The sequence below is a fragment of the Triturus cristatus genome, chromosome 7 (genome assembly GCF_964204655.1).
Source record: "Triturus cristatus chromosome 7, aTriCri1.1, whole genome shotgun sequence".
NCBI lineage: Eukaryota > Metazoa > Chordata > Amphibia > Caudata > Salamandridae > Triturus > Triturus cristatus.
Genome location: NC_140590.1, coordinates 323,487,540 through 323,514,071, shown reverse-complemented (window position 1 = coordinate 323,514,071; position 26,532 = coordinate 323,487,540). Strand labels below are relative to the sequence as shown.

The 26,532-nt window shown below is 46.0% G+C and overlaps 1 protein-coding gene across 3 annotated transcripts in view; it reads right to left on the bottom strand.

The window, feature by feature from the left end:
• Positions 1–26,532, bottom strand: part of PRPF31 (pre-mRNA processing factor 31) — a 173,418-nt gene that overhangs the window by 124,906 nt on the left and 21,980 nt on the right. For 2 of the 3 annotated variants that reach the window (XM_085616415.1, XM_085616416.1), the window contains exons 2-3: positions 5,016–5,197; positions 998–1,058 (exon numbers count right to left, since the gene is read on the bottom strand). In XM_085616415.1, coding sequence (XP_085472541.1) covers positions 998–1,058; positions 5,016–5,189 — 235 coding nt within the window. In that variant the 5' untranslated portion in view covers positions 5,190–5,197. Of the gene's footprint in view, positions 1–997; positions 1,059–4,724; positions 4,897–5,015; positions 5,198–26,532 lie in introns of all 3 variants that reach the window. The other variant, XM_085616417.1, reaches the window with a different exon arrangement.

Sequence of the window (26,532 nt, the reverse complement as noted above, 5' to 3'; positions counted from 1 at the left end):
CAAGCAAATCCTTTCCAAGTCGAATGAGCTGCACTCAGGCTTGTTACATGCCCATAACTGCTCTAGGGCCGAAAGCGCCACAGGAGTTACCAACAAAACAAGCTTATGAATGCTTCATAAGCCTCTAAACTCAAAATGCCAGAGAAAAACCAATACGCCAGTCAGCCAACTCCCACAGCTTCACAAATTAAAAGTAACAGTACTTTGTTTGAATCCGGTCGGCAGTACATGCTCCACCTGTCAATTAGGATGGGTTTCTTTTCCCATCTTCAGGCAGAGTGGCAAACAGGCACTATTTAAAATGACCCAGAAACTGCTACAAATGCCACCAACATATGCCGAAAACAGCCACCAACATCCACTGTGCATGCAGTCGGCCACAGCTGCCACCAGACTGCCGTTCCTGGTAATACACACCGATAACTGCAGAGCATGTTGAGGCGTTTCCAGCAGTACACATACAGAGCCACTTTTTTTTAATCATCACCAAAATTGTAGTAAACGTCTTGAAACAAGATGACACGCATAAACTTTAGGAGAGATTTATTGAAACACCTCATCCAAACAACCTCACCCTTGGAGTCCCTTGACCAAGACATTACATAAGTTGTGTCACTGGTCAAAGGAATACTAAGAGCTCACAGGATACTACAGTATACTTGCTGTGCTTCACCTCATCCTGGCCCTTTGCTCAAAGTCAGGCAGGAGCTAAATTCCCTCACCCACCTCAATGAAAGTCATATATCCCCAGTACTGCACCCAGTCCCATCTGGCAAGCATCACTCTGCACTACCTCACGCAGAAAAAGAGGTAGTCAAAACTCAGCTAGAGTAATCAAGCCAGGGAGCTGGACTAAGTCTCAGCAACATCACAAGTTCCGTTCCAACATTCCTGGCCAAGCACCATTACACCCACTGGAATGGGGTGAAATGGCGGATACTCACCCAGTAGCATTAGAAGCCAAAAGCAGAGTAAAAAGTAAGTGGATGCAGTTTACCTTCTGTACTCTTGGCATGCTTACTGATGTACTCCTCTATCTTCGCCAGAATCTCAACAAACTACATAAAAGGGAAAAAAAGAGAAAATTGAACAGTGGTCCCACAACATATAGAAACAGAAGGCTTTAAAAAAAATTAGGGTGACAACAAGCAGCACTGGCAAAGCCAACAGGTCTCGCCTTAGAGAGCCACTGGCGTTACAAGTGTCTTTTCTTGACGTTGTACAGCATCACACCAGATGTTGTACAATAATAAGGAAAGTTAAACAAGCATTGGCATAGCCAATAGGTCTCGCCTTTAGGACCTATTAAGTGTTTAGCCATGCAGCACATACATGAAGAGCTTGCCCTGGTTGCTGTTCAGTTGCAAAAATGTACGTCATCAGCAGTAAGAGGTCCCCAAAAAAAGCTTCTTTTTTTTTTTAAACTACGTTTGTGTACTTTCAAATCAGATGTTCATGCCAGCATAACACACACCGTCTTTAAAATGCACTGAATACCACTGCCTTGGCTAATAATGACGTTTGTTATTTATACGACATAAGATATCTTTGACACTAAAATGTCCAACTGGACCCAACACATCGCATCATACTTCAACATTGCAGGATATTACAGTACTTTTATCCACACAGCACCATGCATACATTTTAAAACGAAATCAATGTTGTGTTGGGGTCTGATTCACCAAAACAGAGCCCTGCTCTACACACATTAAACTGTGCTGCATCAATACACACAGAAGCCGGTCACTGTCCATGCATCCCCTTGCATCCATCGCACTGCACAGGGAAACACAACTGTTTATATTTGGGATACTAATGCAGCAATCCCCGCCACGTCATTGGAGAAGTCCTATTAGAATGCTTCCGAATTGATTCTGATGTGCTAATACCATTGCCACATTTCACATCTCTATCCGGACAGCTCCCACCAAAAATGGTCTGCAACCCAAAAGGCTATAGTGTCTCAGCTTTGTGATGGCGACAAAATGGGTACCAAAGAGATGGTGGCTGACATTAACCTATGTAAGCATTTGGAGACAATTCAGCCTGCGCGCTCGTAACTCGTCCTAAACTTAAAACTAACCCCCAGCATTTGCCTGTGTTCTCTAGCATAGCTTGGATTATAGCAATGGGTCACAGTTCTGGAGACTACGACCGGAATCCTACTTCACCAGAACCAGAGGTCTGGCGATTGTCTGTAAAGCAGCTCCAGACAACGCAAACATGTGCAGACGCATTTAAAGTACCTGCTGCAATGAGATACTGAAGACACAGCAGCCTGTCCTATGGTGCGGCCTAGGAGCAAGCCATGGGCTAAGCCAAGCTGAGGGCCGGACCGTAGGTGACTGGCGGGAAGGGGTGTGGGGAGGAGAAAATCGCCTTAGAAGCCACAAGCACCGGCACTTTAGCGAGTGGAGTCTGAGATCTGTGTGGCAGGTCAACCCTTCCACTTGAGGGCCCGGCCACTGTTGGAAGCTGAGTTGAGTTAGGGTGGGGCTGCAGACGACGACCGGACGCTGTGAACTTCTCCAGTGTTGCCAGATTTTTTTCATAACTTTAAAGCCCAAAAGCAACCAAATACTAACCCAACGTTACCACTCCATTAACTTGTGTAGCCTGACCACACTACTCCACAATGCAGCCACTGTGTTCTCTGCGTTTTCACATTTTTAGTATGGCGATACTGGCAGGGGTGCTGTCACCCTCTGAATGTTAACAATCTAGCAACAATTAAGGACCGGATGGAAGGTTAGCAGCCACAGCCCCTCTGTAGTCAGAGTTACAGTAGCAGCAACCAACAGGGGAGGAGTTGCACGGGCTGTGCAGCTCTGCTCCTTAAATCTAAAGTCAAAGCAGCACAGTTTTTAAATAAAGGGGAGTGTAAAATGTTGAACAATTAAGAACAGATGCTTCCTAAGCAGAAACCTAGAGGATTTGTTGGAAGGCACGGGATATTAAGGGAACTGGCTCTGGAGGCACGTCATGCACCCATGAGTGACGAGCAGATGGAAAGAAAAAGTAGTACACTAAAAGAAAACATATGGCCACTAAGGAAAGAACCCATGTAGAGGGGCAGTCCCCAGGGCAGTAACAGAACAGACACAAGGCGGGACAAATGAACAATGTTCACCAACGAAAGCGATAGATATTTTTAAAGGCAGACCAACGACTAATCAAAAAGCGGGAGTGTGTTCAAAGCCCACAGAGGTATCACAGCATCCCTCACAGTGCATGTGTGCTGCCTCTAGGCATGATCTAAAAAGGAATTAAAGCATGAAGACGCAGCCGCCAGGTCGTATAATTCTGTAGGTGTGTATATTAAACACACATACACAAGAGGGGAGACCAACATGAAGCGCTCTGAGGCATAGAAGCATATTGGCAAGAGGGAACACGGAAGCACATGTTTAAAACACAGGAATATAAGCATGGGTTGGAGTTACAAATCCATTAGAGAGCGTAGGAGACAGAAGCACAAAGGTAAGAGATCGAAACAGAGTGGGAGTAGGGAAGAGAAAAGCATGTGGGAGACAGTTCGGAAAGGAATGCCCTTTCAAGGAGATGGAGATAGCTTAAAGTTTGGGGGGGGGGGTGCCTGGGGCCGAACGCATTTTGGAGGCCCCTGTTCAGAATTTATGATCCAATTTCAGCTCTTTCATGCCCTCTGTGGCAAGGTCACCGACACGGCTCAGGCGCATTCATCCAAATTCTAAAGTTGTTACATCTAATATTCAGAGACAGTGACTTGTGTTTTTAATATCGTAACAGCAGCAGCACACTAATATTACTTCAAATAATTAGGACATCCTCCCATTTCTCATATGCAAGGTCCTGTTTTGATATAAAGGAAATATTTCTATAGATGTTGCATGCAACATAAACTTTCTCTGCAAAATGTCTATTTTGCAGAGAAAGTTTCACTCACATCCGAAATAAAGTAAAGCGAAAAAGCATTTAAAACAATCTGTTTAAGAATTATGCAAGGTCATCAGGGCAAGACTTTCTGCAGAACAGAGCTGTATATATCAGTGCGCCCCCTGAACAGCTGGGGCCCTGGGCCAGAGCCCACTTTGCCCATGCCTTAAAAAGTCTCTGCCCAGAGTGCTTCAATAAAAAGAAAAAAGTAGATCCCAAAACAGGAGCAGTGGAAAGACGAGTACTTTGGTCATTGCTCCAGGGAAAGCCAAACACAAGAAGAGAAAGTGAAGCAGACACGAGAAGAAGAAAGAAGCAAGGAAACTAGGGCGAAAAAGGTAACCAGTAGTAAGTAATGAGAGGGCTCCAAGCCCACTGTAATCCACAAAATGTCTTCCAAGCAACAGCGCATGCGCTGCCTCAGGCGAGATCCAAAACACACGCCTTGCTAAATGATAGCAAAAAGTATAGGACAAATATCATTTGATACGGAATCAGTCCACTATAGGTCTATGCTACAGCAATGCACCACAATGTTCTACGAGTTTTGGATTTAGGGCAGACAGCAAGGCCCTTGGGTTTGGCTTGGTCACCGAACGCAGAGAAAAGAAATTCAGAACACAAAACTTACATCCAAGGCCAACATAACATAAAGAGCCCATTCTATTACCGTACTTTAGTAAAATACTCCAACAGGGACTATCATCTGTCTATATATGCTTCTTTCCAATCCCTCTCCCTTCCACACAAATTATTATTCCTCTCGGGTCAGACCATAAGACATTTCTCAGCAGGAAATCACTCACCAATGAAGGTGCAGTCATCTTATTGCCACTGGAGTATTTAAGCCTCAGCCATTAGTAGCTAAGATCCGTAGGTGAACATTATTCCACAGACAATTGCTCATTTGGCACACGTGTCAAGTACTCAAACATATTTTGTAACAGGGTGTTTGTGCGCTCAGGAGACAGAGGATTCCTTAAAAAAAAAAAAGTGCACGCTGTAGCAAGTAAAATCTTTTCTATGCATTCCAAGTTTAGAACTCCCACTTTTATGAGGTGGGTGACAATAGGATAGTAGCAATGCAGGATGCTTACCATCTTGCTGTCCCATAATTTGGCAATACTTTTCACCGAGTCCACGTTCAGGTCTATCTGCATCTTGTCCTCCACATCCTCAATAGTTTTGTCATCTTCTCCATCAAAGAAGTTATCGTCTTCCTCTTCGGCAGCCTCCTCCAGATCTGCAAGTAGCTCATCAGCCAGAGACATATTCCAAACTGCAAATAAAAAATAAATATGGCAGGTCAGAGGACAAAGGCCTACGATAGGATTGATGAGGTAGTGAGAGCAAAGTGTGCTAATGTTGAAAGTGGTTCCAAAATACCATGAAGCTCTATCTGAAGTACAAACATTCAAGCAGAGGAAGGAAGGAATGAAGGAAGGTAGATTAATGCAATGAACGTTTGTCCATTGACCCGCAGGCTTGAATACTTGCATGGCTGACTCCGCTTAATCATCCCAAGTTCTGTATATTGAATGACATTGAATTGGCTAATGAGAATAACTATAAATTAAGACACAAATTGGTTGTGAAATTTAATAGTGATCTTATATAAGATTTAATTTATTAATGACTGACCGGTATCTTTTTTTCATTCATTTTCTAGTGATCACTACCAGGCGGTCTCCATTTTAGACCTGCTGCCTTTGTCATAAAAAACATTTTTTTTTAAACCTCGCAACTATAGATTGCATTACAGTTCAACTTGGAGCCAGACATTTTTTATAATGCTTACGTCAACCAACTCAGTGTGTTGAGGTCTCACAAAATATCTAAAATCGCCAAACTACAACTAATACAGAAGTCTGCAGCCAGGTTCCCAGTGAAAAATTCTTGTAGAGATAACGTTGAGCACCACTGGCTCCCAGTGGCAAAGGGAACTAGATTTAAATGCCTTTACAACTGCAACTCACACCTGAAATACACTGTGAAGGACATGCCTTTCCAAAACCATAATGCTTGAAGTACCAGCCAAATCGATCACCATAACCTCCTCTCAATGAAGAGGGTGCAGCCTTGAAGCAGGACCTTCTCATGCCACCCTAAATAACTGGAGCAGACTTCCACTCATCTTTCTCTAAACTGAAGGTATGAGTGGGCAGGACAGCAAAAAGACACAGGGATTCTGCTGCCAAAATATTAACAGGACCCATGCCAGATGTCCCTGTCCTCTGTCATCCTCGTTATTGTGAAGGTGAAGGAAGAGTGAAACAGCAAGCAGCTGCTTTATTGCCCAGTTGACAAATACCAAGAGATCACTTGGGTAGAAGTAAGCTGCTCTGTCAGCATATCTCCCTGCGCTTCTGCAAGGCAGCGTGGGAAAGGGGCAAGAACAGTTTCAGCCCAACCCACGCTTGTGCAGTGTTGGACAGGAGAGGGCAACAAATGCCCCTTGCCATGGTGCAAGCCAGGACGAACAACTTTCGCAGTCTGTGGGCAGGGCAAGGTACATAACTCCAGCTGAGATTACAACAAGCATTGGAAAAGCTAATAGGCCTTGCCAAACCTACAAATTCTTTATTTTGTATTTACTTTCTTTGCAAACCTATGCAATTTACATGAAGTGTAAAAATACGTGTTTTTTTTTTTAAACGAACCATTGCAAGAATAGAAAATCATGATCAGTGAGGAGGGCTCCCTCCCAGTCTCTGGGTACCTGTCCAGCCTATAATCCAGAGATTAATTTTAATTAATTCCCGACCACCAGGCCATGGCCATCACCCAGCACAAAGGTTAGGAGTCTTCCCAGCAAATGGAGTCTTGTCTAAATATAGACAACGCTACCCCTACCCACCAAGTTTCTACAAGGAATATGAAGGGGCACGGAGGAGCTGCAATGTCCAGCATAACAGACATTAACTCGTATCACAATGGCTCACCATCCTCAACCAGTTAACCCACTGGCTCTCAATACACATCCCACTTAGGCAAAAAGAACCCAGGTAAGGGAGACTGCACACTCTTTACCAGGAGGGAGAGGGTAGGTGAACCCCCTCCTAATGGGTACAGGTACCACAATACATAGATTAATGCTGCCACCACAGCCATGGAGAAGAGTCTACCACAGCCAAGGTGGAGACGACAGTTGACACTCTAAAAAAACGAATGCCGTATGCATGCCCCTCTACCTCTCAGCCAAGCTCTGTTGTCTCAAATCATAGAAATAGGAAGGCCCTCAGTAGACACGTGTGATTGTCATGTTCACTGAGGTAGAGATCACTAAAACCTACAGCAACGTTCAAGTGATTTGCCAGGAGATAACAAAATGGGCAGGGAAGCATGCTCCTGTAGTGTGTGCTTATGTTCATGTCTTGTGCATCTTCTATCTTGATGCTGCAGCTTAATAAAGATTTCACTGCGTGGTCACAGTGCGACCCATACTGACCACAACATGTTTATACTTGAATGTATTAGCTGGAGGGTCTGTTTCTCTGCAACAAATTCAGAATGCATTTACTGGTAGATGCGATCTGACCTTCGTTGAGGAGGGACGCACTCCTGTGATGTCTACTGTCATGCTAAGGAATAAAGCTTGATTTTAATCTTGAAACGCGACTGGTATAGTTTTTGGTTTGCAAGCATGCTCGTTTACATTTGGTGACAGCGGAGGAACTACCCACGCAGATTCCTGATTTTTGTGGACTTTCAACAGCTTTGTGGGAGCTCCTAAAGCTAGGATTCTGCGGCTGTTAGACTTTACCTGTCGGTCGACCTCCTAGGCACTCTCTTCGACATCCGATACTCCGTTCTGCTGCTTCGCTTACAAACGCAAATGCTCCATTTTTTTCCAATTGCCCCCGCGAGCTCTCTTCATCGTAAACCGGACCAGCCTACCTGCGGTCGTCATCACACGTACATTGTTGGGAGGCCATCTCGGGTACGCTCCTCTGACATCAATGCGGAACCCCCTTCTCATCGATGTCATCACGTCATGCCGCAATTGACGTCTGGCGGCCATATTGAATCCGATCTCGTCACGCCGCTACTATCACGTCACCTTGCGATAGATGTACGGGGTCATTTTGGTTTGGTTTCCACTGCTGTATCACTGATGCATTGCAAACTTCCTGATGCTGCATGCATTGGCTGCATCAATTTCCCACAGTCAGGGAAACCGGCTCTGCATTCACATTTGGATACCCATAATTTCGGATTTACTCAAGCCTGCTGGTGAGACCAATTTTATTTATAGAGTTATTTTTCTTGCTGACCAATCCTCCCTCATGTCTTCAAACCAACAAATAATTCAACTGAGCCACTTTTTACCTCTTCCTGGCAAACCTAAAACTCCTTGGAAGATTTGGTTTAGGTCCTTTGAAAACTACCTTGTGGCTATTGACGTAGAGGAATACTCACCTAGTAGAAAACTAGCAATACTTTTTAGTGACCTGGGTACAGAAGGTCAGCAAATTTATTATAACTTGCCAGTTTTTTTTCCACCAGCGGGTGATGAGATGGATGGAATGTTTATACAATGCCATTTTAAGACTTAACAAGAAGTTTTTGGATCAACCTAGCGTTATTCTGGAGAGGTTTAACTTCATGAAGAGAAAACAAGACCCTAGTGAATCGGTTTAGGAGTACATTTCTGCTTTAAGGAACTTAGCAGCAAATTGCAACTTTGGTGCAGCTTCGGATACTTACCTCAGGGATCAATTTGTTTACAGATGGCACTATAAAATAAATACTAGAAAGCATACTTAGTTGTAGAGACCCATCGCTTACAGAGGTCATTGAGATGGCTAAAAGTATTGAGAGAGCCATTACCTCTTCAAAATGCATTTCTGTTGATAACTCTTCTGTTAATTTGATTCAGGAGAATTCTGCCGTTAATGCAGTTTGTTAGAAACAAAGGATTTGGTCATTTCAAAAGAAACCCCAACACCATTTGTTATAGATGTGGTTCCAGGTCTCATTTAGGAAACAGAGGCAAAAGAGGTGTTAAGTGTAACAAGACTGGTCATTTCCAGTCTGTCTGTAGAGGCAAAAGTGTCATTCGTGTCAGCTCTGTGCAAACTCATGACAGCATAGATTGAATCCCCAATGTACATTCCCATTCAAGATGATTTTCAGCGCTTAATTTTAACTGTTGATGCTGCAACATTTTTATTTAATTTATATTTTTAAACATATCCAGCATAACACACAGTAAACTGTTAGATACATGCTTAAGGTTAGAATTAAGGTAGTATATAGATACATAACAGTATCCGGAACTACATAAATCCCAGTAGGCATTTTATTCACATTGACCATATGCGGCAAATCCACACATGCTATCCAGAGCGTTATCTGAATGGGTATGGTACATGATGTTGACTATAGAGTATATATGTGCCATGTAGAGGAGGCCGGAAGTCAAGTATTATGCTCCACCGCTGGTATCGTATATAGTGTTTGTAGCATCAACCGGGTGTTCCAGAAGGTACGCCTTTAGGGGAGCCCAAATATCACGAAGACGTGAAGTAAGAGGAAGGAGTTCAGCAGAAGTGTATGTTTGTTCCTGCCAGAATAGCAGATCTTTAATCCACTCCTTGAATTTGGGTGCCCTGCCTCGCCCCCATCTACACGCTATTCTCCTTTTAGCCAAGAGACCACCAAATGAGAAAAATGTGAGTTGTGTTGCGACTAGGTTTTCCGTGTAGCCTAGTAGGGCCAACATAGGAGATAGCTGGAGCTTCAAGGAAGTCATCTGCTCCAACGCTGTGATACTTGTCGCCAGTAAGCTTGGACAGCGTGACATTCCCAGGCCAGATGCAGGAAGTCTGCCGCTCCCCCCCCCCCCCCACCACATCTATCGCAGTGATCATTATCACGTTGTTTATATCTACACATTTTGACTGGGATGCAGTATGTGCGGTGCAGAAATTTGTAAGGCGTGATCCGCAATCGGCTGCTAGAAGAGACCTGCTCTGTCTGGGTACAACAATATACCCATTGCCCATCAGTGGTGTTGTGCCCCATTTCAGCAGCCCATTTGTCCCTAGCAACAAAAGGGGTCAAGGCCAGGTTGACGTATAGGCTGTGATATAATGGAGAAACTAGGTGCGAGGCAGTGTCTGTGCATAGTATTGTGTGTAATGGGGTGACCTCATGGGTTTCCAGTGGATATGCAGGGGTACACTCTTTGATGCCTTGTCGCACCCTGACGTATAGAAAAATATCTATGGGGGAGGGCGGTTGTGTTGAAAAGAGTTGTTGGAGTGTGAGGAATTTTCCATTTACATAAAGGTCTCCCCAGCAGGTGATGTCATATTTAGCTTTAGATGTTTTTTTTTTTTTAAAAAGGTGCCTTCCTGTAAGACCGGCATTTTGGGGTGGTAGACAAGGGGAAGCAGAGGAGAGTATATCATGGGGGCTTGCAGACGCCGAACAATGTGTTACCATGCTTTCACCGTACAGTCGACAGATGATGGTTCAGCCGCCCGGGGGGGTATTGGTCATTATGACACCTTCGAGCAGAACGTGGTCCGCCAGCCAATGCTCTGTTGCCACGTGAGGTGTGTATCTAGGGGGTGTAGAACCAATAATGTGCATAATGAGCCTGAGCACATAGGTAATATAGTTCAAAATTAGGGATGTCCAACCCTCCCTGGGAATAGGGTCTAGGAAGTGTTTCCCACTGCAGCCAAGGTTGTTTGCCACCCCATGTCAGTCAGATCAACTCCGAGCGAAGTGCGGAGAAAAAATTCCTGCCTGGGCTAGAGGTATAGTAATTTGGGGAGGATGTCCATTTTTAATGAGAGAGGTACGTCCTGCCATGGAAAGTAGGAGAGCGACCCATCTTGTTATACTACTGATTATATTCTCCAAAGCTCTGCCATAGTTGAGCCGCATTAGTTCTTCATGGTCAGCTGTGATGTGTATACCTACGTATTTCACTTCCGAAGTGCACCACTCTATGGGAAAATCAGGGGTGAACTCCGTCACAGAGGTAGTGAGGGGAAAAATCTGTGATTTCGCCCAATTAATGTTGATGCCGGAGAGTCCCCCGAATCGCACGAATTGTCGAAGCAATGGATTGAGGTTGTGAAGTGGTTCTCTGATAAGGTAACGTCATCAGCGTAAAGGTAAATAAGTATTGGGCGGAGGAAGCAGCATAATGCTTTATCCAGATGGCGTTGCCTAATTTTTGCTGCAAGAGGCTCTATTGCTAGCGCAAAAAGAAGTGGAGAGAGCTGGCAACCCTGCCGCGTGCCCAGAGTAATAGAGAAGGAGGGAGAAGTGTGTCCATTTATTAGAACCTTTGCTTCTGGAGCGGCGTACAAGAGACGTATCCATGACAGGAAACCTTTAGGGAGTCCCATGCATTGGAGAATGACAAATGGGTAGTCCCATTCAACTGAATCAAAGGCCTTGGTGGCGTCTAAGATGACCGCCACTAATGCAAACTGCGGGTCTACATTTTGTAGGATGGAAAAGAGGGTGCAGAGATTATACAGTGTCACCCTACCTGGAATAAAACCTGCCTGATCTGGAAGGACTAGCTTCTTCATCAGGAGACCGAGTCTGTCAGCAAGTATTTTGGCGAGGATTTTCGCATCGTCGTTCATTAGAGAAAGGGGACGATACGAGTCACAAATGTTCGCAGGCTTCCAGTTGATGCTGAAACATTGGATACCAATTCTCACACAGCCAAAGATCCTGTCAGGTCACTGTAGGAGATCTTATCTTTCACATGATGGCTGATTCAGGAGCCCCAGTGACCATCATTTCTGATCAGTTATTCAGTAAACATTAAAGTTCAAGTGTCAAATTAGAACACCTAGACATAATTCCAAAGGCTTATGGTGAAAAAAAGATTGACATACTGGGTTTCTTCTAGGAGAATGTGACTTGTTTGGGCAGAAAATATGACACCAAAGTGAATGTTGCTATTAAAGGAAAGAACATCATGGGATGCAGGATCTAGCTAAAATGGGATTCAAGTTGGTACCAGGTTCAGATAACCAAGTTCAACTAAATGACGTACGTGTATCACTGGTATCTGAACAAGAGAATGCTGACGTACTAAAGTTGATAACCGAGTTCCCAGATGTTTTTAGTAACTGCATAGGCAAAATTACAAAATGTTAACATTTGATTGAATTAAAATCCAATGCTGTTCGAGTTTCTCATAAGCCCAGGGCTATCTCGGAGTGTAAGAGAACATCTAAAAAAATTACTTGATAAACTTGTCTCTGAAGGTATTAACCAGTCTGACTTGTCTGAATTGGCCAGTCCCATAGCCACAGTCTGTAAAAACGAGGGGCAGTTTGGGGGGTGGGGGGGGGGGGGGGGGGGGAAGGGGAGTGTGAATAGATCAACGTTCAGCGTATCATCAAATACCTTTGTCTCCATCATCCACATACTGGACTAAGTTTGTAACACCTTTTGGGGCATATGAGTTCTTAATATTACAGCATATTTAAAAAATTCATGGATAATATACTTGAGGTAAATGCTGGTGTACAAGCGTACCAAGCCGATGTACTGATTTTTTTCAGGACAAAGTTTGAACACGTTGATATCTTAAATAAGGTATTAGGAATTTTCAAAGAGGTTGTCATAACTTTGGGTAATGAGAAATGCAAATTCTTTACCCATTCCCTCGATTACCTTGGCCATGCCATTTCCGCCTCAGATATCAAACCCAAATTTTCACTTTAAGGCCATTACACAATTACCCAACACTACGAGTAAAGACTCTGAGGTCATTTCTTGGCATGACAATATTATTCAAGGTTCAGAACAGGATATGCACAAATTGTTCAACCCCTGCGTGAGTTACTTAAAAAAATTCAGTCTTCAACTGGAACCAAGAAGCTGATCAACCATTTTGCAAAACCAAAAAGTTAATAATCGATGCTCCTGCTCGGTCTTCCTTTTTCCCTGGTCAAAAGTGTTTAATTCAGTGGATGCTAGTCTGCACGGTTTAGGTGCGGTCTTGTGTTAATGGGTCAACTGCAGGGAACATACCATTGGTTTCTCGTCCAGTTCAGAGTGCTGCCGAGACTCATTAAAGTACCATTGAAAGGGAGGCATTGGCTTGTTCTTGGGCCATTGAGAAATTAAAAAAAAACTTCCATATGGGGCACCTCATTTGATATTTATACTGCTCATAAACCGCTGGTACATCTTTTGTGTGGCAATGGTACATGAAAGACCTCTGCGAGGTAAGTTCGCATTTTGTCTCGCCTGCATGAATATAACTTTGTTATTAAGTATATTGCAGGTTACCACTAAGCGATAAGTCAGAATCTGAATTTGATGATATGGAATGTGTGGTTGCTAACATTGAAGACATTTGCTTTGGTGCCGCTTTTTCTCATAAGGACTGGTGTGAAGCACATGAGAAGGACAATATCCTTCAATCTGCCATAAACATGGTGGTGAATATTTGGCCCAAAGAGTACTCGTTGTCTGCACCCTTAAAATCTTTTGCCCAAATATCAGAAGAGTTGTCCATTGTAGAAGATGTTCTCATGTGGGGAGATCTGTATATTCCTCCTTCTGTAGTGAGTTTCAAATTTTTTCAGATTGACAATGAAGGACACCTAGGTGTTGGGGGTACATGTAGAAAGTTGAAACACTACCGGTGGCCCGGCTTAGACAGGGATGTTTCCCAATGGATACATTCTTGTCAGACTGGTCTAGTTTTAGACAAGCATTGGGAAACTGTCACGACTCCTTTACATACAGTACCCATTCCGGAAGAAGCATGGCCAAAACTAGCCCTTGACTTTGCTGGTCCCTTTGAGTTATTAAGCAGCGATAACAAATACATCATGGTCTTAACAGACTACTTCTCCAAATGGGTGGAATCGAATTTGAATTCACCGATACTCCCAGCACTGAATCGGTGATCAAATTCCTTTCTAGGATTTTTAATTCGGAGGGATTTCCAAAAGAATTGGTAACCGATAATGGAATGCACTTTACTTCTTGCAGGATGAAGTTTCTACCTAGTCACGATATTAAACATCTCAGAGTACCATTGTATTTCCCTTCTTCCAATGGGCTTATTGAGAGGATGAAAAGATTAATTAAAGGAGGAATACAATCTGCTCGGGCATGCAACTTACCTGTTGAGGATTCCTTAAAATAGACCGGAATGCACCATGTGTTGCCTGTACCGATCTTTTCAAGACTGTCTACTCAACAAATGATACAGAAGCGTCATTTTGATTCTAAATTAACAAATTTAGCCCTTGATTTCAACATGGGTGATTGGGTCTTAGTCAAGAAACCCAACAGTTATGAAGGGTGCTTCCAAATTTTCATTTCCTGTGCAAGTTTTAAAAACATCTAAAGGCTCCCTCTTCTTGGATAAGAAAGGATGACCTTCGACTTCGGTCTCAGGATCGCACTCTCCCCTGTGCTCAGCGTCGCCTGCCAGCCCCACCGTTGCAGGGATCGAATCTACCGTGACTGGTCTTGTTTTTCCGCTCGGTGCCCTTAATTTTACTTCTTTGGGCCGGACTGCTGTTAATCTTGGTATTGTGCCTCACTGTTGTGTCCGTTTTTTTCTCCCCTCTGTCACTCGTTTTCCCGCCGTTTCACCCATTCCTGCCGCCGCATTCTCCTGTGACCCCACCCGCCTATCCTACATAATGGCAGCCAAAGGCGCGCCCAAGGCAAGTCCATCTGCGCCCATCCGTGACCAGACTGCGGCCATGGCCAGGAACACTGGATCTCCGGGACCCCGCCGTACGACTCAGCGGCACTCCACTCACTCAACCCCGGAAGACTCACCGACAGAGATCCTCGCCCATTACCACCCACGGACAGTTCTCATGCAGACTCTGCCGCATCTCCTTTACCGACGACAAAACCACCCCAAGCGCCAAAGGCCCGCATGATGCACGCACCGCCGAAACCCCAACGTACATTCTCCTCAACGTGCGTTCCCTCCACCGACACGCCGTAGAGATCTGGGACTTGAAAGACACCCTCTCGCCCAACGTCGCCTTTCTCACAGAAACCTGGACCAACACCTCCTACGGCCCAGACATCGCCATTGCCATCCCAGATAGCTACAAGATCCACAGAAAGGACCGGACCCGCTGCCCAGGAGGAGGGCTCGCCATCGCACACCAGACCCCCCTCCGACTCTCCACATCCAGCACGAGTGACCCACACTCTAACACAGAACACCTCCAGACTTGCCCCAGGACCACACTACGCTGCACCCTCATCTACAGACCACCGGGACCCTGTACCCAGTCCGCAACTACCATCGCCGAACTCGCCGCACCCCACGCCATCACCTCCACGGACTACATCCTACTCGGGGACCTGAATTTCCCCCTCGACAACTACGGCGACCCAGACTCCACCACTCTATCCTCGTCAACATCGGACTGAAGCAGCTAGTCAACACGCCCACGCACAAGGCTGGACACACCCTTGACCCAATCTACACGAGTGGGACCAACATCTGCTTCAGCCACACCACCCAGCCCCTCTGGACGGACCAGCACTGCGCCCATTACACCTTCAACACCACCACTGCGCCCAAGCCCACCCCACGCCTGCCACGAAGGAACTGGAGCAAGGTCAGAGCAACACCTCAACAGCACCCTCCTCCAAGACCCCCCCCCCACAATTGACACCAACTCCGCAGCCAAGGAATTTCACTTCTGGATCTCCTGCTGCGCTGACAAGCTCGCACCCCTCTGCCACCCCGCCAGACAATGCTCCCTGAAGGCCGCCTGGTTCACCACAGAACTCCAAGAAGCCAGACACTCCTGCAGACGCTTAGAGAAAAGCTGGCGAAACCAGAAAACCACGGAAGCTCGGAACAATCACAGGAGTGCCATGAAGGAATACCACCAGCGCATAAGAGACTAAAACATACCTTCATAAGAGACAAAGTCCAGACCAACGCTAAGGAATTGTTCAACGTCATTCAGCAGTTTGCTAAACCACCCAGCGAAGCCACGGACATCACACCCTCCCAAGAACTCTGCGACAAGCTCAGCTCTTACTTCCATTTGAAGATCAAGGTTCTCTACGACAACTTCAACGAACAGACGACAGATCCCACCCCCCACCGATAACCCATCCATCACGACCTGGAATCCCACCATCATAGAACACATCACCGTGACCATGAAGAAAACCCACCCAGGAGCCCCATCGGACCCCTGCCCACTGCACATATTCCACAGGGGCCGTCGCTGCCATCACACCTGAAATAGGATGGACCATCAACGCTTCCTTCAGGTCGGGCATCGTCCCAGACAACTGGAAGCAGGCGGTGATCAAACCCCTCCTTGCTGAATACGGACTATAAGATCCGAGCGTCCATTATAGCAGCCAGACTGGCCCCGTTGGTTCGGACCTTAGTACATGTTGACCAAAATGGGTTTATTCCCATTAGAAGCACAGCTCTCAACATCCAGCGACTCGTCAGGGTACAACATAGAGCAGCGAAGGTGAGGCCCCGACCCGGCTGCCTGGTCTTGGACTTGGAAAAGGCCTTTGACTCCCTCGAGTGGCCGTAATCTTTGAGGTGCTGCGGGGATATGGATTAGGCGACTCCTTTTTACACATGGTCCAGCTGCTATATATGCAGCCATCTGTTAAGAGTTAGGACTGGCCCTTTGATATCGGAAAGCATCCAGATACATAGGGCCACCAGGCAAGGCAGCCCTTTATCGCCACTTCTTTTTTCACTCGCCATGGAGCCACTGGAAGAGCGCCTGCTCGGGGAAGGGGTAGACTGGGGCATTCAACTAGAGGATAATTTACACGCGGTTTCCCTGTATGCGGATGATTTACTGCTATATTTGAGGGACTTACATGAGATCCCCGCTACCACTGGGGACACTCTCCAAAAATGTGCAGAGATCTCGGGCCTCAGGGTAAATTGGGCAAAGTCGGGTCTATACCCCTTTCGGGATGGCATCCCTGATCCTAACGTTCCCATGAATGATTCCCCTCTTTGCTGGCATCCATCTACATTTCGTTACCTGGGCATCTATATTTCGTGGCCCTAACGATATCTTGGAGGGTAATCTGACCAGAGCAATATTAGCAATCAGGGCACAGACCCAGTTTTGGAGGATGCTTCTGTTGATCGTAATGGGCAGAATTGCATTGTCTAAGGTGGTGGTTTTACCAAAACTGCTATACTACTTTACTAACCTCCCCATCTATGTCCCGGCCACCTTTTTCCGTGAATTGGATCGCCTGATCCGTGATCTCATCTGCATCACGGGTCGACCTTGAGCCATTGGCGCTCTGGAAGCTCCATGCGCCCACCAGTAGAGGTGGCTTAGCAGTGCCGAATTTGGAACTATATTACCTGGCAGCACAGGTGCAATGGGTGACGAAATAGCTGGCAGGCTTCGGACTGGATGACACGGCCACTGCGCAACGACTACGGTCCCAATACCAGATATACCAATTGTTTCACCCCATTGCTCGGTCCTCACGCCCACTGCAGACCTATCTTGCCCTGGCCCACCGTTGTTACAGGAGAAGCTTATACCTTACCGGAAATACAACCCCTTATGCCCGGTCGTTGCCCTTTTTGGGAATGCCTAGAGGCAAAGCGAGCATTACTAGTGGAGCACTGGCGTGCTGGGATGAGGCAGACCTACATACGCTGGGTGACCTTTACTCTGAGGGCGCTCAGATACCTTTCGAGGAACTAGCAGAGGACTGCGCTTAGCCCATGGGTCAATTCTTATTACATAACTTCATAACGCGCTCACTCACGGCAGCATGGGGCAATATTAACTCCGAACTGGAAACGCATCTCCTATTGCAATATTTACACGTTCTGGGTCATGGATCTCATATCGTGATTTGGGCTTCATTGTAGCTAAAAGGCTAATCACTAAACGACGGAAGCATGCCGACCTCCCTGTAGTGGCCAGCTGAAGAAACTCACTTTCAGTATGGGCACGCGCAGAAAGCACGTCATTACACAGAGAGGAAATAGCTGGGCTGCACAAGCACGGTATCGCCCAGCTATGGGACACCATTCTTGCTGACTGGATACACGCAGATGGGACAGAGGAGACCAGCTCTTCGCAGGAGGCTAGCGGGCAGGGCCTAGCGGGCAGACCCTGGTCGTAGGACTCCCCATGTCAAAATGGGGATGAGATCCGGGATGAGGATGATGGTCATGCATCAGACACACGACTTAAGGAAGGAGAGCCATAACCATTTATCCAATCCAAAAAAACTTTATTGCGATTGTTTAAAATCATAAAAGTACAATATAAAACAGTTCATTTAGAATACATATTCCATTTGATACACTAGCCCATCTTAAAAAAACAGGAGGTCATAGTAATTAAGCAGTAAGCAAACCCCTTTTAGAACCAATAGGTCAGTCAGTGTTGTTGCTGTATTAGTTTCCTACGGATTGACCACATCGCGAACAAAAACTTAGAAGCTGCAGCCACAACAACTGGATTTAAATCGCTTCGCATGATCCTAAAAAAAAAAAAAAAAAAAAAAAAAAAAAAAACCAAGATAACTCCTAATACCCAAGTTTAAACATAATTGTATGATCCATTTTTTCCGGATATCGACATATGCGGGGCAGAAAAGCACAACATGGATCGTAGTTTCCAGTTCAGATGAACAACCAGGACAAATATGCTGGGAACCGCCCGCCCATCGATCAGTAAAGGAGTAAAGAGGGAGGGTTCCATATCTGAACTGTAAGTACAGCTTCTTTGCTAAAATGGGTTGGATTGCATCAAGGTCAGGTACAAAGGCGTAGTAAGATTTAACATCAAGGAAAGCGTCTGTCAGACTAGATGGTCTGACTGAGCTATAAGCTTTCATTAGAAAGTAATCTTTAAAGGTTAAGGCAAGAGTTTTTTTGGAAATGCCTAGAGTAGAAGTCTCTGGATTAACCCAGAGATGGGCAAGGCCAATATGAATTAATGTCTGCCTTACATACTGGAGCCATGGAATTTTATCGGCCCAAAGTGTACCCAAGATTACTGTCAATTCGTCTCTGTAACATGCTAGCTCTGGTGTATTCCAGAGCCTTTTCCAGTACATCACCGGTCTAGTGGCAATGACCTCTAGGATGGGACGGATGTTAAGATCCAACCTCAATGGCATAAGCGGCGTGTTAGTTGGAAGGGATAGGAGTTTCCTGATAAAATTGTTTTCGGTGGTAGACAAATCATTTGCACGGGTATGGCCCCAAAGTTCAGCCCCGTACAATGTAGAGGATCGGGATTGCACACAGTAAATTTCTAAGGGAGCACTTATAATTTTTGTACGACAATTCTTATAAACTTTAAGGATGCCCCCCACAGCTTGATTAAGTTTTAGATTGGCCTTGCGCATTTGAGGGGACCAACCCATTTTGTCGTTCAAGGTCAAACCTAGGTACTCGAATATAGTAACCCGGTCCAGGGCGATACCTTCCATTTTAGGATGCGGGTAGCTGGAGGGTTTTACATTAAAAGCCATATACTTCGTTTTACCTATATTGACCACCAGGTACCTTTTTTTACAAAAGTTAGTAAACTGATCCAACACCCGCTGCATACCCATTGGGGATTTTGACAGCAGCAGGGTGTCGTCAGCAAACATGAGGGCAGGATATTTTCTAGAGGCCAATTTTGGTGCGTCTATATCAGTGGTGTCCAAAAGATCGGCAATGAGCCCATTAAGAAAGAGAGAGAACAGGGTTGGGGCAAGGACACATCCCTGTCGTACTCCCTTTTCAACGGGGAAGGGGCCAGTCAAATTGCCGTGTTTTCCATAACGGACTCTAGCATAGGTCCCATCGTGGAGAATCTTCAATTGGTAGCATAGGTATGGCGGGGCCCCCATGGCTAGCAATAGGTTCCATAACTGGTTACGATCCACCATATCAAATGCGGATTTCAAATCCACGAAGGTCATATATAGGCTACCCCTATCCAATATGACATGTTTCCAATGTAGCATCTGGAGCCTAAATAATTGGTCCATAGTTGACGTTTTGGGCCTAAATCCCGCTTGTAGTGGGGTTAGTATATTTTTCTCTTCTATCCAGTTCTGTAGCCGTTGCAGAATGAGCCTAGAGTAGATTTTTTGGCTCACATCCATTAGGCTTATAGGCCTATAGTTACCTGGATCAAGGGGAGATCCCTTTTTAAAGATGGGAATAATTTCCGCACCCATCCAGGTTGATGGTACCGGTAGACCTTGTAAAATGGCGTTGAATAGGATTTGAAGGTAAGGGGCCCAGATCTTCGGTTCATCCTTATAAAGATCCCCGGGAATACGATCTAACCCTGGGGCCTTGTTCACTTGAAGCTGATCCAAAGCCAGATTCACTTCTGATAGGGTCCAGGGGGGGGAACAAGCCAGGAAGGATCCATGGCTGATAAAATAGCAGGGGGATCGGCGGTCCTGATTGTGTTAATCGAATACAAGTTTTCAAAGTGAGAAGCCCAAGCGTCTTCGGAGATGTTTGGGTCAATCTGGGAGTTACCCTCTGATTTCCCAAAGTGGACAAGGTTCCAGAAGGATCTTAGATCTTTTGCCACGAGAGCTAATCTCATAGCAACCCATCTTTCCTCTTCCCACTCGGTCTTAGCAATAAGAATTAACTTTCTATGTGCCCTCCTAGCTTCCCGAATAAATAAAGGATTGCCCCCCCCTGATGGCCTGTAATAAATCCTGTTTGGCTAACCTGCAGTCCTTTGTAAACCAGGAGTTTTTGTTAACCGGCTTCTTTGCATTAACAGTACCTGTGGTGTAAAAGGAACCACGCAATATTTCTACAAGGTCCTTATGGGTTTTAACCAAATCCAAGGTTCCATCAACTGCAATATTGTTAACATCTCCTTTAAACACCATATCAAGTAAGGGGAGTATTTTTAGGTACAGGCTGGCAATTGCCGTGTCTGACTGTTTTATAGTTTGCCAGCGAATCCTCTTCCCCCCTTGTCTACTGGAGAGGTGACCAAAGCTAGCCCCGTGTTCAATAGATGGAAATTTAGAACGACTATCAAGGGATCATGGTCACTTTCAGTTCGCCTAGTTATCTTAAAGTCCAGCACATGGGGCCATAGGTCTAGACTGACCAGAACGTAATCAATCACAGTTTCATGACCCATGCCCCTATATGTTGGCTGGCCCGGTATATCTCCGCTGAAGCGACCATTGCACGCTCTCATAGAGAAAGCGTAAGTGAGGGAGGTAAGCTGTAGTACCAGAGGGGTCCAATGTTTAACAGGGTACATACTAGTAGATGGTATAGATCTAGCCTCATCTTCCTCAAGTGTAAGTGGAGTTACTCCGGGCAGGGGCTCAAAGTGACAATTGAAGTCTCCTCCAATCATCAACACAACATCGTCTGGAAGTAATTCCAAAAGGGTTAGCAGGGAATCAAAGGTAGGTGATGGACCACCACCACGGGTAGGGCGAGAATAAATATTAATAAGTGCAATCTTAGGGGTCTTTTTATGGGACAAAAGAATGCATATTATATCGCTACTATTCGTTTCAACCCTTTTGATGTTGAAACCAAGATGAGTGCGCACCCAGACACACAGACCCCCCGAGGGTCTCCCCCGATGGCCTTTTATGGCAGGTTGCATATAAGTGATGTACCCCAGTCTATGGATAGGTTCAGTTGACCAGGTTTCCTGAAATAGGCAAATCCCAAAGGGGTCCATAAAGGAACACCACTCTGGATTGCCAGTATTGGAAGCTAGGCCTGCGATATTCCAGCTAAGAACTTTAAGATGGTTATCAGAATTAGGAAGAACCTCAATAGAATTAGGCTGAACGGGTACAATGTCAGTAGTTGCTAATTGGGTCTCAGGGACTACCTTCAAAGCCGAAGATTGAGCGGGGGCGTCCCACGTAGAACCTAAAAAAATAGGAGAAGTAGTTCCGACTACCAAAGATGCAGAACCCACAAAGGTGGTCGCTAGTAGGTCACCATAGCCTCCTTTGGCACTTGTGAGGAAATAAAAATTATGAGGCCTATGTGTCCCCATGTGTTCCCCGTCGCTTATGTGCACATGCATGTATGCCATGCATTTCCCCTCCATGGCCTGTCTATCATGATGCTTATGCTATAACGTGGCCTGCCATCATCCAGTCTCCCATGAGAGAAACGACAAATCTGCACTGAGGCCTACACGTTTTGCATCATGTTTTCCTGCATTTTCATGAAAACCCATGTTTGTGGCTCAGCCAGAGCCGAAAAGAGGTTTCAGGCCTCAGACGCTCTGAGAGCTGCAGCTGCGTATCCTTGGCCTTGCACACTTGGGCCTCAGCCAAAGGGGCCCTGTCCGAGGTGCCGAGACAGTATTGAGCACGGTTATCTGCTTACTCCTACTGAACCACATTCCTGCCTGGAGAAGGAGGAATAAACACGACCCGTCTGCAAAGGAGAGAGCCTAGCCTTTCTGTCTCTTTTCGTGTGATTGCAAAGCTCACGTCAGTGAAAAGCCCATAGCCCCCATGTAAGGCCTACGCAGTAAATGAAGAAATAGATGCCACATTGGCTCTTGGTGATGGGCAACCTATGTCACAAATCAGTCCCTGCTTCAGACTTTAGATATCAGATAATACAAGATGTGCTGGTCGTCCTGACACTGAAGGCCTCACTTCCAGACTCCCCGGTTGCACAGCAACCCTTCCCCACGTCAGTTACACGTCATGCTCGAGTTGAGCACAAGTATGGCAAAGTTCCAGTAAAGTTCCAGCTGATCACGCAACCCCCTCCAGGCATCCACCCACCTATGACATTCACCTATGATCATCAAGTGGACGCCCACATGGACGCCCACTTACACACCCACATGCTCATCTCATTCTCTCTTGCTCTGCCTGAAGCACTCCTGCTTACGTATAATATCGAATGTATATATACTGTACTCTGTGAATAAAGTTTGAGAATATTCTGAGAATATATTGAGAATTCCCAGCAGAAGACCCTTCCTGATCCCTTGTGGTGATGGAACTATTCTCCCTATAACTCGAGTTATTGGAATAAAGCCCTTTTGAACCTGATACCACGGACTCAGCCTCTTGCTTTATGCATGATCATATTGATACATATAAGAAATTATGAGTGCGTAATACTTTATTTACGACACCTGTCTCATCTACAGTGTGGGTAAAGGAAGGTAAGCATCTAACTTGTGTCTCTAGTCATTCTACCTCATCCAACAGGCTAAACCTATTATGGGTGGGAAAACCCAAAGCTTCATTAACAGGCTGCCTACCCCACGTTCCCTCGCTAAATTGCTCTCTGTCAACATAATTGTGGGACGGAGCAAGAGGCCTTAAGCATGGAAAGGGGGGTTTGGTAGACGGGGGGTAGAAATAACCTAGGGGAAGCGTTTTAATGTTGGAGGATAAATTATCAAAGGCGGGGCTACATATGTGGTCAACCACCTCAGGCGCTTGAAAATTAACAATGACAGTCGCCACCCACATTTTTTTGTTTATGGCCCACCCAACCAACTCTTCTAGCAAACAAAATGGAAGACCGTACGTTCATAGGCAGGGGTCTGTTTGCATTCAACCAGAACATAACTTTATTTTTAAGTTCCTGAAAGGATTCTGGTCTCTTAGAGGTCAGTTTGGGAACATTGGTCAAAACAACCACGTAAGGGGCACTTTCAGGGGGAAGGTCAATCCGTGGAGATTCCAGCTGGTGGGGAACCTCAACAGGGGGTTCAGGACAATGGTTGGCAGTTGGATGGAGTCTAGCGGACATATTATTAGCAGCTGGTTTTTGTGTAAAAGGCTCCCGTCTATGACCCAAATGAGGATTACAAGCAGCTCCCCTATGTTGTATCGACTGAGTATCAGGTAGATCTTGCGAAATTATTGGGTTTTCAGGAGTGTTAGCCTGGTTTTGACATGAAGATAAACCTGGAATAATAGATTGTATATTTTCATCATATTTAACTAAAGTTGTCTCCAGAGCAACCAACCTATTTTCTATAGCAACCAATCTAAGCTCGAGCGGCCGCATGGCTAGATCTAGTACAGTAGACATTTTCCCAAGTAGCAAGTCTATATCTAAAAGCGGTGGGACTACATCTGGGGAAGGGCGCTCTGAGCAAGTTGGGTTGGTGGTAGCTGTAGATACAGTCAAAGAAGCGTCCAAGGTATCAGGATTAGATTTCTGAATTTTATTCCTCCTGCCTTTTGGGGATAACCCAGTTCGTTTCCTTTTAGGGATGGTACCAACTTCTCGAACTGGAGTTGCAGGCATAATGGCAGAGCCAAGTGCTGAAGCGGGAACATTTGTGACCGTAGCTATAGCTGCATCAGTGGAAACAATAGATAAGGTTGGTGGACGAGGCTGACCATTATTAGTAGTCTGGGTGGACATAGTAGCAGGGGAGATAACAGGAGAGCGACTAGATGCAATAGTACCCAATGAGGAGCGTTTAGAAAAGAGTGGTTCCATGGACAACCGACGCTCAGTTATTGCAATTTCGTGCTCGAGTATTGAAGATGCTCTTACAATAAATGTATTTCTTTACACATAAGGGGGGGGGGGGGGGGAGGGGAAGGGGGTGCGGTCGGTACATGCACAGTGGGATGATGACTTATCTCCTATATATATTTTGGCCAAGGTGTGACGTTGAGACGATTGTTTTCGGTTTGTTTGCAATGAGAAAATATCGTATCTGATTTTGCCTCAATTTGTCACTGAACGGGATGGCCAAGTGTAATTATGGATATGCACAGCTTCTTGTATCCGCCCGAGCACTAGATAATGTACTTAGGGACAGCTGATGCATAGGTAATGTACTAAGAAAGACATCCATTGCCAATGGCCTGCTGTATAGTTTTGAAGTTAATTATAGGGGACAAAGGCTCCGATAATAACAGCCGTGCCTTTTATTGCATTTGTAATGGCCATCCGTTCCATATCCTATCCGAGCCACTCACCCTCCCTTTCCCTATTTCTTCCCCTGAATGTAACATGTATGCTTGACAAAATGCAAATAAAGATATTTTTTTCAAAAAAAATGGGATGGAAGTAGAGGGATTCCCAGAGTCAGATTTGTGAAATGCTGCATTCTTGTAGGCTGGGTGGCACAAACACAAGGTGGGGTGTGTGCCCTGGTCTCCCCTGTACACTTCAGGAGGGTGCGCTTTGATTCAGTGAGAGGTCGCTAGGAAGGGGCCTGGGAATAGCCCAGGAAGGAGATGGGGCTGATAAGGGGACCATGAAGAGTATTGCTAGTCTTTTGATGCGCTTATCACTGTGGCTAAAATCTAGGTGTAAACTCTAGACGCACCCACGGCCTGTGGTGTGGGACTATCAGCTTTGGAGACATTCCCGATGGGACAGACTTCTTGTCAAGAAAAAGAGGGAACAGAGGGGTATGCAGAACCCCAACATAAAATTTCAAAGACTCAGACCCTAAATTACATTTGGTGTCCTGAAAAAGACTATAAGAAAGTGAGGTTGGGAACCCAAAAAGCCACACAGGCTGACTGAGGGCAAGCTCAGCAAGACTTTTGCCTATGACAAAGACTGGGGGCCAAGGCCTGCTTGTCTCCGTGTTGGGTGAGGGGACATCACCCAAGGAATCCAATACCAGCTGTCCTGGAGCACCAGTGCCTGTCTGCTTGCCAAGACCAATGTGCACAGTGAAGAAGAGGAGAGCGTTGGAGGGAGTGAGGTCTAGTGGGAAGCCCTGTCGAGTGGACTCCAGGTGTGAAGATAAGTCGGCTTCACCAATTGGGTCAGTGCCCGTCTGCTGGACTGAATCAGCAACCCCGGTATACCAAGAGATGGCCTGCGTGAAGATTGACTGTTTAAAAGATGGCTGTGCGGTAAGTGCAGAAGACATGGGTGGTGTGGCAACCCTGTATGCCAGGAGTGACTGCCATGGATAACTTTGCCATGTTGATTGGGCTGGAGACCGTGGGCAGTGAGCTGTGGTGACACTGTGTCGCAGAAGGTCACTGGGAGCACCAACGACTAAGGGCCCGATTCCGATCTCGTAAGGAAAGCCCTCCATAGGACTCGAAACTAGAGGGCTTTCAGAGCAAGAAGTGCTCCGGGAGTCTGAACGAGTGAGTACGATGCTGCTGTATGCTTACGGGCTCAGCTCGCTTGGACTCCCATTGAACTCTATGGGAGCCTGTATACAGACTCGTACACAGGCTCCCATAGCATAAAAGGGGTGGGCGGGGAAAAGCGTCCACCCTGTGGCGGGCACCCCATGTAGCCCGCCACACTGTACATGCCTGGATCAGGGGGACCCATGGGCACACCCTGTGACATATTTGGAGGGTTCCAGGTAAAAGTGGGGCCTGCTATGGCCGCCCCGAAGTCCGAATCTGACAGCAGTTTCGTCAAGACCGAGACGATACAGCTGTCCGATTCGTGCATCGTACTTGCTTGGTCGGAAAACGGCTCCATTGCGCGGCACGATTCGGCTACGAACGTGTCGGACGGGCAGGTTCAGGTTCGTAAACTATTTGCACGGCGCATAAGGGATACTCGCATCGTACTTGCTCGTTAGGAATGGGGGACGATTCGGGCAGAACGATAGGCTCCGAATCGGATTTTGTCTTTACAAATCCCGTTTGGAGGGCTTCCTT